The 15,330-nt window shown below is 60.2% G+C and overlaps 4 protein-coding genes across 4 annotated transcripts; 2 read left to right on the top strand and 2 right to left on the bottom strand.

Annotated features, from left to right (window-relative positions):
* Positions 1-154: 154 nt before the first annotated feature.
* On the top strand, positions 155-2,825 carry ETH_00009030 (uncharacterized protein; the record flags this gene model as incomplete). Its single annotated transcript, XM_013378363.1, has 5 exons — positions 155-416; positions 761-1,388; positions 1,737-1,811; positions 2,108-2,197; positions 2,486-2,825. 5 exons carry the CDS (start codon positions 155-157, stop codon positions 2,823-2,825), a joined length of 1,395 nt encoding a protein of 464 aa, XP_013233817.1.
* Positions 2,826-2,873: 48 nt separating this feature from the next.
* Positions 2,874-5,754, bottom strand: ETH_00009025 (uncharacterized protein; the record flags this gene model as incomplete). Its single annotated transcript, XM_013378362.1, has 6 exons — positions 2,874-3,143; positions 3,236-3,324; positions 3,517-4,020; positions 4,252-4,593; positions 4,919-4,997; positions 5,206-5,754. 6 exons carry the CDS (start codon positions 5,752-5,754, stop codon positions 2,874-2,876), a joined length of 1,833 nt encoding a protein of 610 aa, XP_013233816.1.
* A 607-nt stretch (positions 5,755-6,361) lies between these two features.
* Positions 6,362-8,794, top strand: ETH_00009020 (uncharacterized protein; the record flags this gene model as incomplete). The annotated part of the gene is made up of 1 exon (XM_013378361.1): positions 6,362-8,794. One exon carries the CDS (start codon positions 6,362-6,364, stop codon positions 8,792-8,794), a length of 2,433 nt encoding a protein of 810 aa, XP_013233815.1.
* Positions 8,795-9,338: 544 nt separating this feature from the next.
* On the bottom strand, positions 9,339-12,771 carry ETH_00009015 (uncharacterized protein; the record flags this gene model as incomplete). Its single annotated transcript, XM_013378360.1, has 5 exons — positions 9,339-10,451; positions 10,693-10,794; positions 11,038-11,265; positions 11,477-11,620; positions 11,830-12,771. 5 exons carry the CDS (start codon positions 12,769-12,771, stop codon positions 9,339-9,341), a joined length of 2,529 nt encoding a protein of 842 aa, XP_013233814.1.
* Between the last annotated feature and the right edge of the window lie 2,559 nt (positions 12,772-15,330).

Below are 15,330 nucleotides of genomic sequence, written 5' to 3'. Positions count from 1 at the left end.
GCAGCAGCAGCAGCAGCAGCAGCGGCAGCCCTCAGAAGCGGCACCTGCAGCAGCAGCACGTGAACACCGCTGCCTGCCGCCCTGACGGCTCTGTTTGGTGCTTCTGCTGTTGCTGCTTCTGCTGTTGCTGCTGCTGCTGCAGTGTGTGAACCGCATGGACCCTCCGAGTTGCTTCTCCCCTTGCGGGGCAGCAGCAGCAGCAACAGCAGCAGCAGCAGCAGACTCCTGGGCCAGGCGGCTGCTGCCGCTGTCGAGAGCCACCCAGGTAGTCGTTTGCTCTCGCGAGCTGTTTATAGCAGATGCGCGCACTCCCCAGCTGATCCGAACGGCGCCGCTGCAGCAGCAGCTGCAGCAGCTGCAGCAGCAGCAGCAGCAGCAGCAAGACGACGACCTGGTGGTTGCCGCTGATATCATCGGTACGCACCGCACTACGCTGTATTTTGCTGTGCTGCTACTGCTGTTGTATTGTTGCTGTGCTGCTACTGCTGCGTTTGCTGTGCTGCTGCTCTGCTGCTGTGGCTGCTGTGCTGCTGCTGCTGCTCGTGCTTTGGGTGGATTAGCCTGCTGCTGCTGATGCTGCAGTGTGGCTGCCAACGTTTGCTGTTTTTTCGCGCTGTGTGCTGCTGCTGTGTGGAGCTGCGCTTGCGCGGGCGTCTGCTGCAGTGCTGCTGCTGCAGTGGTGCCGCCGCAGCGCTGCTGCTGCAGTGCTGCTCCTGCAATGGCGCTGCTGCTGGTGCTCCTGCTGCTACTGGTGCTGCAGGGCAAACGCTTGCGGGCTTGTCGGAAAAGGGCTCCGTGCTGCTGCTGGACCTTCGCCAGCCCTCTTTGCTGCAGCGGCTAGCAGCGCCGCCGCTGCAGCAGCTCAAAACAGCAAGGGCCCCCGACAGCAGCACGGCTTCTTTCTACTACGTGCCGGGGCCCTACAGCGCAGTGTCGCCCACTGTAGTCATGCTTCGAAAGTACAGCAGCAGAAGCAGCAGCAGCAGCAACGCCGACAGCAGCAGTCCCGCCACGTGCAGCACGAGAGACACAGGGCGAGACACGGCGTCGTCCCCTCCTGTGTCTTCCCGGGGCTCTTCTTTTGAGCCCGGCACAGCAGCAGCAGAAGCAACAGCAGCAGCAGCAGCAGCACCTGCCGCTACATCTGTCAATGCAGGCAGAGTCGTAGCTGCTGCAGCGGCGTGCAGCTTGCAGCAGCAGGCTTGGGGCGGCGCCGACGACTCGGCGCAGCAGCTGCATCAGCAGGAGCAGCTGCTGCTGCAGCAGCAGCAGCAAACCATTGCTGCGCAGAGAGGCATTTGTGTCTCTTCCGCTGGCATCAAAAGCATTCAAAAACCAAGCAGGGAAATTGGCGCCGAGGCAGACGTAGCCGGTGTCGTTCACAGCTGGTAAGCAGCAGCAGCAGCAGCAGCAGCAGCAACAGCAGCAGCAGCAGTCTGTGCAGGCTTGCGCCCATCTGCGTGTGTGCCCGGCTGTTCACATCCATATTACTCAAATAAAAGTAAAGGTGAAAATGCATTAAAAGTGAAATTGCTCATTTGGTTTGCATGCATTTGCATGCACAGACCTTCAGGTCTGTGCACCTTCAGGTGTACAGACATGAGCGCCTCTAGTGCGTCTTTGCCAGGAGCAGCAGACGCGCAGCAGAAGCAAATTGCTGTAGGTGCTTTGGCTTTCTTTTGCGGCTTCTTCAGCTCTCGTTGCTGCTTCTGCTGCTGCTGCTGCTGTTGCTGCAGGCACTGGGGGGCCTCCCGTCCGTGGCTGTCGTGGGCAGCAGAAGCAGCAGACTCTCTCGGGCCCTCGTACTCTCAGTATGGTGCGTTTTGCTGCTGCTGTTGCTGCTGCTGCGGTTGCTTGCGTGTGGATTTCTGCTGCTGCTGCGCGCGTCACTGCTGCCGCTTTTTTCCCTGCTGCTGCTGCTGCTGATCCCTTTTGCTGCTCGCTGAGCCGCCGCTCTGCGCTTGGCTGTGGACTGCGGCGCAGCAGCGAAATGTGTTCTTGCTGCTGCTCCCGTGTAAACAGTGGCAGCACAAGCAGCAACAACAGCAGCTGCTACTCTTTTCGCACCGCTGCTACAGCTGTTGCTGCTCTTCTACGTCTGCCGCAGCGAGGAGCAACAGCTGCTGCTCTCTACTGCTGCATGCAATGCGTCTTCGTTGAGCGGCAGTGCTCCAGCATTGTCAGTCAAACCTGAGGTGTATGTACACCCCGTGGCTGCTGCCTCTTTTCTGCCTCTACAGGCCACAGCAGCAAACACATCTTACGGTCCTGCTGCAGCAGCTGCTTCTGCTGCCGCGCCCGCTGCTGTAGCGGCTGCCGCTAGTGCTGCTTTTCCGCAGCTTCAGAAGTTTCGGCTTTGCTGCAGCCTCAGCGCCAGCGCAGGCGCCTACATAGGGCACTTGTCGAAGCGGTTGAGGAAGCAGCAGCAGCAAATGGAGCTGCTGCTGCTGTTGTTGTAGCAGTTGTTGCTGCTGCTGCTTAGCAGAGACTGTGCAATCGTAGCCAAAGCCTCTCCACGGCCTTCAGCGTCTCGTGCACTTCCTTCGGCCGACACACAAATACATGCGCAAGCAGCAGCAACAGCTTCGGCAGCAGCGGCAGCAGCAACGGAAGCAGCAGCAGCCTCAGTAACAGCAACTGCAGCAGCAGGGGGAGGTCACCTGGAGCAGCAAAGCACTGACTCGGGCGCCCCACGCCGTCTGTTCGCGTTGGCAGTCCAGGGCTTTCTGAAGAGTTCGCAACAGCAGCAGCAGCAGCAGAAGTACCCAGCTGCAGCAGCAGCAGCACCCACCACCAGCAGGAGCAGCTGCAGCCAGCAAAAATAGCGCCAGCAGCAGCTGCTCCCAGCAGCAGCAGTTGTGGCTAGCCGCAATTCAGATGCTCATCGCAAGAGAAACGCAGCTTTCAGTAGCAGAGAACGCAGCAGCAAGTGTAGCAGCAGCCAGCAGCAAGTGCAGCAGAAAGTGCAGCAGCAACTGATGCAGCAGCTGCATCAGTTGTTGCTGCACTGATGCAGCAGCTGCGGCAGCAACTGCAGCAGCAACTGCAGCACGAACCTGCAGCGCATCTCCAGATCGCTTCAGCAGCTGCCACAGCTGAGACACCGGGTGCAGCCTCAAGGTGCCCTGAGGTGTATCTTCAGCCTGAGACGCAGAAGCAGCAGGGGAGCGCAGCTGCAGCGCGCAGCAGCAAAAGCAGCATAAGCGGCAGCATCAGCAGCAGCAGGCCACGTTACCTCGCGAAGTTCTGTGTGTAGGTGCTCGTGCTCCGGGCACAGCGCTACCAGCGTTTCCCTGCGGCCCTGCAGCAGCTTCTCTGACTGGGCTGAAGCAAAAACAGCAGCAGCAGCAGCAGCAGCAGCAGCAAAAGCAATATGGGAAGCAGGTAACAAGCCGACGTTGCAGCAGCAGCAAGAAACTCATGGCTCAAGGCTCACAGCAAACGGGTGCATCATCAAGCAACCCTAGAAGCAACAACCCTACAGCAGCAGCAGCAGCAGCAGCAGCAGCAGCTCACTGCACAGATCCGGCCCGCATGCAAAAAGCCGGCAGCAAACTGGGTGTATCTTGTTGCTGCAGCCAGCAGCAACACACTGCAGCAGCGCGCCTCCAGTCCAGCAGCAAAGTGCGCAGCGGCCCTCAAACCTCTCATCGCTCACGCCACCACAGCCGGCAACCCGCAATCTCCCGCTGCTGCTGCTGCTGCTGCTGCTGCCAGCGCACGGGCTGTGACAGGCAGGTGCGCGGCCGCCGGAGCTGCCGAGGAAAGGCGAAGGGGCAGGAACTCCGCTGTTGCTGCTGTTGCTGCTGTTGCTGCTGTGTTTGCCCCGATCTTGTGGGTGGTCTTCGGCTGCCCGCGGAGAGGTGCCGCCAGCAGCAGCAGCAGAAGCAGCAGCAGCAGCAGCAGCAGCAGACTTCGCAGTGGGGCTCAGAGGGGACACTGGTACTGCTGCGGCTGCTGCTGCAGGAACTGTTTCCACCTCCGGAAGCCACAGCGCGCACGACGCATGCACCCAAGGCCCTGCAGCAGCAGCAGCAGCAGCAGAGGCAGCAACAGCATGGAAATGGTACCAGCAGCAGGCCAAAAAAAAGTGCCAGCAGCAGCAACAGCAGCCTAAACGGCAACAAAAAGACGCATTGCGATAGCGCTTAAAATGGACCCAAGACACAACTGCAGCCATAGCTGGGACGCCGCTGGGCTATTGAAGCAGCAGCAGCAGCAGCGGCAACAGCAGCAGCTGCAACAGCTGACCTTCTAAAGCTCTGATTAGGGCTCCAGACCGTCTGGGGCACAGGCAGCACCAACGAGGGAAGAGAACCTGGGCATCCTCTTGTGCGTGGGGGTTCTTGCTGCTGCTGCTGTTGCTGCTGCTGCTGCTGCTGCTGTTCCTGCTGCGTCTGCTGCTGCGCTTGATGCTGCTGCTTGCGTTGGCGATGGTCTCGCCTCCAGCGCAGTTGTCTTCCGCTGAAGGCCCCGCAGGAGCACTTGCTGTTGCCTCTGCTGCTGCGTCTGCTGCTGCTTCTGCTGCTGCTGCTGCAGCTGCTGCTGCTTCCTGCTCAAGCGCGTCCAGGCAGAAGTCACAATACCAGTCCCCTGCAGCGCAGCAGCAGCAGCAGCAGAAGCGAAGCTGGCGACAGCCGCAGCAATAGCACTGTAGCAAGCGCTGCTGGCACAGGTGCAGCAGCGGCAGCAGCAGCAACAGCAGCAGCAACTGCAGCACAAGCTAGCTCTGCAACAAAGGCTGTTTCGTTGTTGCAGCAAAAATACTTTCAGCAGCAGTAACAGTAGTAGCAGCAAGCAAAGGCCCGACTACAGCAGCAGCAATAACAAGCCACAGGCCAATTAGAGCAGCAAAAGTCACCAGCGAAAAACCAACTACGGCAGCAACAGCAGCAGCAGCAGCAGCAGCAGAATAGACCTGGGGGCACCGAGTCGAGCCCGTAGCAGTGAAGGTGGACAGGCACATCGCAAGCATCGCAAAATAAGATTGCGTTTTCCTGAGCCCAACAGACCCAAACCCTAAACCCTAAACCCTAAACCCTCAATCTTCTGCCGTGGCAGCAGTTGAATAGCTGTTGCTGCGCCCATCCTAAACCTTAATCTGTAAACCCTAAGTTCATGGGCCTAACCCTCCCTCCTGTGTCTCAGTACCCAGTTGAGAGGGTTTAAACCCGAAGCCCTAAACCCTAAACCCTAAACCCTCACTTCTGTTGACTCCGCGCCCCCGCAGACGTCGCACTTGCCAGGGGCCTCCGCGAGTTCTTCAGCGATGCGGCACCAAAAGAGTTGAGCAGCAGCAACTCGCTGCTGCACTTTTGTGCTCCGCTGCTCTGCTGCTGCTGCTGCTGTTGCTGCTGCTGCTGAGGTGCTATGAGGTGAGACAGACCCAACGTCTGCTGCGGGAGAAGGGCGAAGACCCCCTTGAGACGGCGAGCGCTTAACTAAGCTGCTGCGGCTGCTGCTGCTGTTGCGTCCGCCGCGGCGTCGGACGTCTCTGCGGCTGCTGCTGCTGCTACTGCTGCGCCGGCTGCTGCGGGGAAGGTATGCAGCTGGAGATTTTCGTGAGTTGCCGCCGCGCGTCTGCATGCGGGGACTTGACTTTGCTGTTGCTGCTCGAGCAGCATCTGCAGGCTCTTCCTCCGCAGCAGCATTGGAGGGCGCAGCAGCAGCAGCGGGATCAACAGCAGCAGGCGATCCTGCAGCAGCCGCTGCCGAAGGTGCTGCTGCTTGCCACGCATGATTTGATTCTTCCATATCGGGCACTGCAAACGGCTCTTAGGCGCGTTTGCAGCTTGCTAGAGCCGCTACTGGAGTGGCAGCAGCAGCAGTAGCTGCTGCTGCTGCTGCTGGCTCGGAGGCTGGCGTGAGAGCAGTAGCAGCAGCAGCTGCCACAGCCTCCGCCGGCCTTCCTGCTGCAGCCTAACTGACACAAAAGCTTATTCTAACACTCTTTTTGCTTCTTTTCAGCTCCAGAGAGCCGCTCAAGCGAAAACACGGAGAGCCCGGGGCCCCAACGGGGGCCCCCGCAGCATCGACGGGGGCCCCGGGGGTCGGCGCTGCACCCGTGCTGCCCAGGGCAGTTCTTTGGGGATTTTTGGCTACAGAAAAAGTTGGCATGAGTTACCTGTGCTGTTTCTGTTGCTGCTGTTGCTGCTGTTGGTTCTGCTGCGGCCCTGTGCCGCTGCTGGTGCTGCTCCTACGGTCGTCCGTGGACCTGGTTACTGCCAGACACCAAGCCTTCGTAGTAATGGGCTTTGCCTGGATGAAGAAGCAGGTAGAAGGATTGAATTTTAGGCCCCAGGGTTTAGGGTTTAGGGTTTAGGGTTTGCGCTACGGCGCCGTGGGACACCAGGTAGCGCCGATGGGAGGCTCGAAGGCAGCAGCAACAGCAGCCCACACGCAAACAGGACTGACGGCAAAAGCCACAGCGGCATCAACAGCTGCAGTAGCTGCAGCAGCAGCAACTACAGCAGCAGTAGGGGCTACCACAGCAGCAGCAGTGCAGGCAACAGCAGCAACAGATGAAACCACAACGAAAACCACAGCAGCGCGCGATGAGGTGGAGAAGACATCCACCGGCGCAGGCTGCCGTGTGCTTCAGGCGCTGCAGCAGCTACAGCAGCAGCAGCTGCTGCTGCTGCAACAAGCTGCAGCGCAGCCTTTGTGCAGCAGCAGCAGCAACAGCAGCAGCAGCAGCACTGACCAGATAGCACAGTTATACACGCTGCTCAGCCACGCTGTAGATCGACTTGACGAAGAAGTACTGATGAAAACAGCAGCAGCAACAGCAGCAGCAGCGGCTGCAGAACCAGCAGCAGGCGCAGCAGCATCAGCGGCTGCCGAAAGAGTAGTAGCAGCAGCAGTTGCAGCATCAGCAGCAGCAACACCCCTAGAGACAGTGGCGGGCTCCGCTGCCCAGGTGAAGTTGCAGCTTCCGCGGTGCACAATGGTGTGCAGCAGCAGCAGCAGCAAAAGCAGTGCCAGCAGCAGCAGTTCTGGTGGTTGTTCCTCGTGTGAGCTGATATATCTTTACTTTCAAGTCGATCAGCTGCTGCAGCGCTGTGATGCCGCTGCTGTTGCTGCCGCTGCTGCTGCGAGTAAGCAGCTCCGCAGAGCCAAAACAGCAGCAGCAGCAGCAGGATCGGAGGGGCAGCAGCGGCAGCAGCTCTGCCTAGGTGGCCAAGCATTGCTCTTGAGCCTTACTGAAAATCTGTTACTTCCATTTATGCATGCATGTGAGCAGCAGCGACGGCTGCAGCATCAGCAGCAGCTGCTGCAGCATGTGTATGTGCTGCGGCTGGCTGGTGTTGCAGATCTGTCGCCTCCGCAGTGGCAGCAGCTGCAGCGAGTGCTATCTATTTTGCATGCCGAATTGCTGCAGGCAGCAGCAGCAGCAACTGCAGCAGCAGGAGAAGCAACTACAGCAGCGGGAGAACCAGCTGCAGCAGCAGGAGAAGCAACTGCAGCAGGAGCAGAAGAAACTGCAGCGGCAGCAGCTGCTGCTGCACCAGCAGCAGAAGCAACTGCAGCAGCAGACACCACGCAGCAAAGCTGCACGTGCCCGCCCTCAGTTGTTATTGAGGTAAACTGCTCGGCAGCAGCAGCAACAACCGACGCAGCTGCAGCAGCAGAAACACAGCAACTACTGCGCAGTGTCGAGGAGTTCGTACAAATGCTGCAGCAGCAGCAACAACAGCGCGTTCAGGTGCAACTGTATCAGATAAGCTGTGTACAGCAGCAGCAGCAAGAAGCTTTGCTGAAGCAGCAGCAGCAGCAGCAGCAGCAGCCTCGCTGTCTGCTGTACATAGGCGGCGACGTGCTGCTGCCTGCCGCTGCTCCAGGGCCGCTGGGCAGCAGCAACAAAGTGCTGCGGCTGCTGCAGCAGTTGCGCGAGCGTTTGCTGCTGCCGATGCAAATGCGCATAAGATACTTCACCCGACGTAACAGTAGCAGCAACACGAGCAGCAGCAGCAGCACAGCACTTATGGAGACTCTGTTCTGCGGCAAGCAAGGAGAGGTCCCCGCCCCACGGTTGTTGCTGTACGGCTACGGCCGTGCTGCTGCTCCTCGCGCTGCTGCAGCTGCAGTTGCTGTTGCGGACGAGCAGCAGCAGCAGCACGAGGACGATGCGCTCTTTCGCATCAGCCCGCAGCAGCTGCTGCAGCACCTTCTGTGTCTGCCAGAGGCGTTGGGACTGCAGCTGCTGGTGGTGCCTCTTGCTGCTGTTGCTGCTCCTTATGTGGGCGAGTCTGAACAGCGGCTGGCGCAGCTGTTTGCTGCTGCTGCAGCTGCTGCTCCTTGCGTGCTGCTGCTGCAGGGCCTGGAGAGAGCGGCAGCAAACAGATCTATACTGTCCCCGCTACCCGGCCTACAAATTGACAGCAGCAGCAGCAGCAGCAGCAACAGCAGAGAGGGTGCGCAGAAGCAGCAGCTAGGAGCAGCAAAAGCCAGCAGGCTTCAAGGCAGCAGCAGCAGCAGCAACAGTCAGCGGCGACTGCTTGCTGCGCTGCTGCTCGGCCTCGATGACCTGGAGGAGAAGCGGCGCTTGCTGCAGCAGCAGCAGCTGCAGGAAGATTCAGGGGATTGCAGCAGCAAACAGCAGCAGCAGCAGCAAGCCGCTGTGATTCTCCCACGGCTAGGAAGCAAAGAAGACCAGAAGGCGTGGCAGCTGCAGCAAAATCCAGCAGCAGCAGCAGGTGTTGCTGTTGTTGCAGCAACACACATGCTGCCGGAGGAGCTTGACTCTGCTGCTGTGCGTGCCGGCAGACTCGACAGCTGGCTACCATGGGCATAGCTTGTTGCTGTTGCTGCGGCTGCTGCTGCTGTTGCAGCCTAATTAGGTCAAGAGCAGCTTGGATGTTGGCGCAGCAGCAGCAGGCAGCAGTCGATGCGTGGCTCCGTTGCGGTAGCCTGCTGCTGCAGCAACAGCAGGGGCCTTTTGCTGTAGTTAGAGCTGCTTCCTTCTTTGCTGTCGCTGTGCTGCAGCGCCGCAACTGCTGCAGCAGACCAGCAGCAGCAGCACAGGGATTTGGCTGCTTGCCGACACCCCGTGCTTCCAACTCAATTGTTTTGAAATACTGTAGCACTTCGTTTTGCAGTGCACCTCTGGCAGCAGCAGCAGCTGCTGCTGCTGCTGCTGTTGCGGCTTCTAAAAACGACCGCCAAATAGTGGCTAGTCAGATGCTTACGCACCCAGCAAGAACAGTGCCGCTGCAGCGAGCGCAGCATCAGCGGCTGCTGCAGCAGCAGTTGCAGCCGCTGCTGCGGCTGCTGCTGGTGCTCCAGCTGCTAGTATGTCAATGGTCTGCTGCTGCTGTTGCTGGAGCTGCTAGCGCCTCTCAGTCGATGGACGCATCTGCCCAGGCCTCCGCCTGTTGCATGCACTGCTGCAGCAGCTCTCTGGCTTCTACAACAGCAGCGCGGCAGCTTGCAGCTGCTGCTGTTTGGTGGGGGTCAAGCGCAACAGCAGCGTGGTGCTGCAGGCGCTGCAGCTGCTGCAGCAGCTGCTGCTGCTGCGGCGAGGATAAGAAGGGGGCCCCTGAAAAGGCCTGCAGCTGCGCCAGCGACGCTTTGGCTGCTGTCTGCAGCAGCTCGTGCGGCTGCTGCTGCCTCCTCTTGTGTTTCTTCTTGGTGCCCTCATCGTCGCTGAAGATGCTGTCCTCCTGCTGCTGCTGCTGCTGTTGCTGCGGCTCCTGCAGCGGCGGCAGCGGCGGCACTGACACCGTCAGCTGCAGCGGCAGCCAGCTAATCAAAGACATGTGCTTCCGCCTGCTTTGCACTTGAATGCCCACCCAGTATCTTTGCTGCTTCTCGAGGGCCAGCGGCTGCACTGCTGCAACGTCTAGGTAGATTTCGCTGCTGCTGCTGCGTCCTGCTGCTGCAGCGTCGTCGCCTGCTGCAGCCAGCAGCACATCTTGCTGCAGCACGCAGCTCAGGCTGCCAGCAGCAGGCTGCAGCGCCACGGGGGGCCCTCCCCGTACCGGGCGGTGTACGTACACCCAGACCTTTGTGATGCAGCGAAAGGCAGCAGCAGCTGCTGCTGCTGCGTCGCCGCTGTCTGCAGCAGCAGCAGCAGCAGACGCAGCATACACATACACCCGAAACGCCCCTGTCGCCCGCCGCCGCGGGAGAGGCTCCACTGCAGCGTCAGGCATGTACAAGCTAGTTGGCACTTGCGTGCCGCTGCTGCTGTTGCTGCTGCTGCTGCTGCTGTTGCTGCTGTTGCTGCTGCTGCTACTGCTGCCATTGCCGCTGTTGCCGTTGGCGCCGCCCCCGCTGAGCGGAGACGTGCTGCTTGCTGCTGCTGCCCCTGCTGCAGCAGCTGTAGCAGCAGGCGCAGCTGCTGCTGCTGCTGCTGCTTCTGGTGTCGGAGGCAGGGGCGGCACAGCCCACGTGATGTCCATAGCACGGGCCCGCAGCAGCCGCAGCGCCTCTGCGCAAGCTTCTTCGTACTGCAGCAGCAGCAGCAACAGCAACAGCAAAGGCAGCAGCTGCAGCAGCAGCCAATGGAGCAAAGGCAACAGCAGCAGCAGCAAAACAGCATCAGCAGCCACTGATGTTGCGGCAAGCCGTCGAGCATCAGCAACTCATTGCCAGCAGCACGAACACCCTGTACGCGTCAACGTCAACAGCGGCAGCAGCTGCTGTAGCAGCTGCTGCTCTGCTGCTGCTGCTGCTGCAGGTACTGCGTACTGCTTTGAAAGCTTCCGTGGCTTGCTGTTGCATTTCGGCCTCCTGAGAGTGGAACTTGTCGGGGTGCAGCAGCGCCCGCCACTTCTTCCTTGCTGCTACAATCTGCAGCAGCAGCAGCAGCAGCAGAACCGGCAGCGCTTCAGAAGCCCGAAGATCTAGAAAGACTTTTAGGAGCTACTGAGGGGTAACTCGCCATCCTATCGCACGCCGCGGCTGCTGCTGCCTCTCTGCCTGCTCTTACTGCTGCTGCTGCTGCTGGGGGTGCTGCTGCTCTGCCTCCTCTTACTGCTGCTGCTGCTGCTGTTCTGTCAACCCGTGCTGCTGTTGCTGCGGTGCTGCACTTACATGCTTCTCCGTCGCGGTGTGCGGGTTTATGCCCAGAACGTAGAAGGGGTGGCCCAAGGATCTGCTGCGGGCGACAGCAGCAGTTGCTGCAGGAGTGCCGAAGTTTGCTGCTGCTGCTGCTGCTGCAGCTTGCTGCTGCTCCTGCTGCCGCTGCAGCACGAAGGCCACACATGCTCTGGAAAAGGCGCTGCGCCGCAGGATCTCCTCTTGCTGCTGTCGTCGTCGTTCCTGCGAGCGAACAGCAGCAGCAGCAGTAGCAACTGCAGCAGAAGGGGATGCAGCAGCAAGAGACCTTGCTGCAGCAGCAGCGGCAGCACCATCGACTGCTGCAGGGCCTGTGCTGCCACTGCCGTTTCGTTTGCCTTCCGTGCTGCAACTATAGCGGAGCCCGCAAAAGACGCTGGAGCAGCAGCAGCAGCGGCAGCAGCGGCAGCAGCACCTGCTCGGCCTTCCACCGGTCTGCAGCAGCTCGCAGCTTTGCTTCAGCGTCTCTTGAAGCAGCTGCAGCAGCCTGCGGGCTGCTGCCGATGGTGGGCAGCCCCTGCTGCAGCAGCGCGAAGGCCCGGCCTAAAGCTTCCTCCACCTGCAGCACCAGCAGCAGCAACAGCAGCAGCTGCTACTCAGGTGCTCCCGCATTAAGCTTCAGTAGAGACAGCAGCAGCGGGCTGAAGCAGCAGGGTGCTACAGCAGCAGCAGCGGCAGCACACGCGGCGCCGCGATAAAAAGAGCAACAAGCACCGAAAGAAGGCAGCAGCCGCAGCAGCAGCAGCATCAGCTGCTGCTGCTCCTTACGTCCTCCTCGCCGCTGCTGCTGCTTCTGTCTCGCAGCATTGTGGACAGGGCCTGCAGGTGGCTGCTGGCGGCGATGCGGCTAACGAGGGCCTCTCTGTCTTGAGCAGCAGCAGCAAAGAACTTCGCCCACTGCCGCAGCAGCAGCAGCTGGCTGCTGCAGCGTTTCCACAGCGCCTCCTCATCTGCTGCTGCTGCTGCTGCTGCTCCTACTGGGGCAGCAGCAGCAGCAGACCGCCGACACGCAGACAGCAGCTGGCAGAAGGCAGCAACGCGTCGCTCCATGAGAGCCTGCCACTCCTCGCTGCTGCTGAAGGTCTCCATGGTTTCTGCTGCTGCTGCTGCTGCTGAATTTGCTGCAGCTGCTGCTGCTGCTCGCACGCCCGAAAGGTGGGAGAAGAAGAGCCGCAAGCAGCTGTTTGCTGCTGCAGCAGACTCTGCTGACAGCGCAGCAGGAACTGCAGGCACTTGCTGCAGCAGCGCGACCAGCAAAGACAGCAGCTCCTGCGACAGCACCCCACCGGCCCCCAGCTGTTGCAGCCCTGCTGCTGCTGCTGCTGCTGCTCCGTCGTTGCTGCTGCTTCCCGTTGTTGCAGCACGTGCCCGCTTGGCGGGAGGCGGTTGCTCCTCCTCTGGCAGCAGCTCTCTCTGCTGCTGTGAAGGCCTCTCGTTCTCAGCATCGTCTTGCTGTTGCTGCTGCTGCTGCTTTGATGCAGCACCGCTCGGAAGTTGTGGGTCATCTTCTGACTGCTGCTGCATGCACTCATCCAGCAGCCCCGAGAGCGCATGGAGCAGATCTTGCTGCTGCTGTTGCTGCAGCAGCTGCCCTTCTTTCAGCGCTGCTATCGCTTCTGCTGCGGTGTAGCCGCTGCGGAGCAGCCGCAGCAGCAGCAGCCGACAGGCAGCAACCCCGGAGGGGCTGTGAGTTGCTGCCTTGTCTTTCATGCTGGCAGGGGGAGGGCTCCTTGCTGCTGCAGCGGCAGCGGTCGGAAGCAGCAGCTGCTGCAGCAGGAGCACCAGCAGCCGCTAGGTGTTAGTGCTGCAGCAGCAGCGGCAGCAGATGCTGCTGCTGCTGCTGCTGGCTGGGCTGCTGGCTGCTGGTCCCTTCTGCTGCTCCTGTTGTAGGGCTCCGCAGAGGGTGAGGGGTGGAGGCGCTGCCGACAACCGTGCTGCTGCTGCTGCTGCGGCGGCGGTTGTGGCTGCCGGTGCTTCTGCTGCTTCCCCTGCTGCAGCCAAATCTGTGTTGCAGCAGCAAAACACCTTGAAGCCCCTGGAGGCCACAGCGGAAGGCGAGCCCCGCTGTGGAGAGGCGGGAGAGCGTGGGCGGTCGCACCGCTGCTGCTGCTGCCGCTGCCGCTGCTGCTGCTGTGTTGCACTGAAACAGAGTAATGAGCAAGGAAACTGATGAAGAAAAGAGACAGAGCGTCCCGTTGCTTCGCCACGGAAGGCGCTGTGGCCCCAGGGTGGTGGGGTCGGTGGGGCGGCTCTCCCAGTCGCTACCGCTGCTGCTGCTGCTGCTGCTGCTGCTGCTGACGCGTGCACAAGCCCACAAGAGTTAGCGGCTTAAAATAATAACCACCAACTTGAAGGCAGTCTCTTTTTTGAATCCTTTGCTGTTGATGCTGCTGCGGCTGGCTATGGGTCACTACACGCCGAGATTCTTCGCTGCTGCTTCTGCGACTGGAGCAGCTGCAGCAGCTGCTGCCTCATCAGCCGGTGCGCCCGCGTGTCTTTGGGATCCAATTGCTAGCCTGATGACTATTTAGATCCTCTGTTATTTAAAGAGCAGAAGCCACTGCAGTTCCATTTAGATGTTTTTTAGGTTGTTACATCAGGTAATTGGGCAGCAAATGCAGCAGCAGGAGCAGCAGCCCAGAGGCTTCTGCAGCTTCTGCTGCTGCTGCTCCAGATGCTTGGCTGGCTGGCTGTCTGTCTGACCTGCTGCTGCTCACCCGCAAGTGTCTTTTTGCTTCTTCGCGCCTAAAGTTTAATTTTTGTCAATTTGCTTCTGGGGATCGCTGGTTCGGTTAAGGCTCAGCAGCAGCGGCAGCAGCAGCAGCAGCAGCAGCAGTAGCTGGTCGAGCAGGGCCACAGCGGCCAGAGCTGCGGCCGACCGCTGTGCCCCCCGCACAGCCCGCACTTGTTCGCCTGGAATTCTGCTGCTGCAGAAGCATCTGAGGGCAGCAGCAGCAATGGAGGATCTAGGCGCAGCAGCAGCAGCAGCAGCCGCTGCCGCTGCTGCGGGGGCAGCAGCGGACGCTGACTCAATGCCTGCTGCTGGCGGGGGCTTCTTGTGCCTTGTGTGCCGCTGGCTGCTGCTGCTGCTGCTGCTGTGGCTGGTAGTTTGTACACTTCACACCTTTTATGCTGCAGCAGCACTCCGCTGGGTCCGTGCTGCAGCAGCGGGATGGGATCGCCTCACGCTGCAGCAGCAGCAGCAATTCGCTCCCTTCAAGCGCTCCGACTGGCACCGCCTGTCCACTCCCAAGATTCTGCTGGGAGCCTTCTTCCTCGTAGGCACCGCTCAAGGGTTTAGGGTTTAGGGTTTAGGGTTTGGGCTTTGGCTTGCTCCCGGGGGCTAGGGTTTAGGGTTTAGGGTTTTGAGCTTGTGGGACAAGAGGAGCCATCTGTGGATCTGGCTTTTTTATTCCCTTCTGTTGCGCCTCCTGCTGCTGTATTGTTGCTGCTGCTTTAGTGTTGCTGCTGCTTTAATGCTGCTGCTGCTTTAGTGCTGCTACTGCATTGGAGCTGCTGCTGCTTTTGTGCTGCTGCTGCTGCTAATGCCTCAGTGCAGCTGCTCCAGTGCTGCTGCTGCTGTAGTGTTCCTGCTGCTTGTGTGCTGCAGCACTTTCTTGTTGCTGCAGTTGCTGCTTGAGTGCTGCTGCTGCTTTTGTAATGCTGCTACTTATAGTACTGCTCCCTTTCCTGCTACTGCTTGTGCTGCTGCTGCTTCCGGTTCTTCTTCTTCTGCTGCTTCTGCGTATAGTCCTGCTGCTGTTGCTGCTGCTGCTGCAGGCACCTCTCCGATTTTTCCTGTGCGTGGGCGCCATGGCGCTGCACAACATGTGCATCCGTGAGCTGAGATGCAGCAAAAGCAGCAGCAGCAGCAGCAGCAGCTGTAGATGCTGCAGCAGCAGCAGATGCTGCAGCGGAAGTAGCAGCAGTAGTTGCTGTAGCGTCGGTAGATGCAGCAGCAAGAAGTGCTGCAGCAGCAGCAGCAGCTGACGTCGCAGCAGCAGTAGATGCCGCAGCAGCAGTGGATGCTGCCGCATTTGCGGCAGCCGCCGCAGCAGCAACGCCTAATGGCTGCTGCCTGAATGGTGCTGCGGAGGCAGCACCATTAAAGCAGAGGCAGCAGCAGCAGCAGCAGCAGCAGCGGCAGCAGCAGCAGCTGGGCACGAGAGTGTCTGCTGTTTGTTCAGGCGCTGTGGCTCTTTGCTTTGGCACTGAAGAAAAGCTAAAAAAGGACCAGCTGCTGAGGAGACGGTGAGCGCTGCTGCTGCT

Source organism: Eimeria tenella, genomic scaffold, assembly GCF_000499545.2.
Source record: "Eimeria tenella Houghton genomic scaffold, Eth_scaff81, whole genome shotgun sequence".
Taxonomy (NCBI): Eukaryota; Apicomplexa; class Conoidasida; order Eucoccidiorida; family Eimeriidae; genus Eimeria; species Eimeria tenella.
This window is presented reverse-complemented; position numbering and strand designations above follow the sequence as displayed.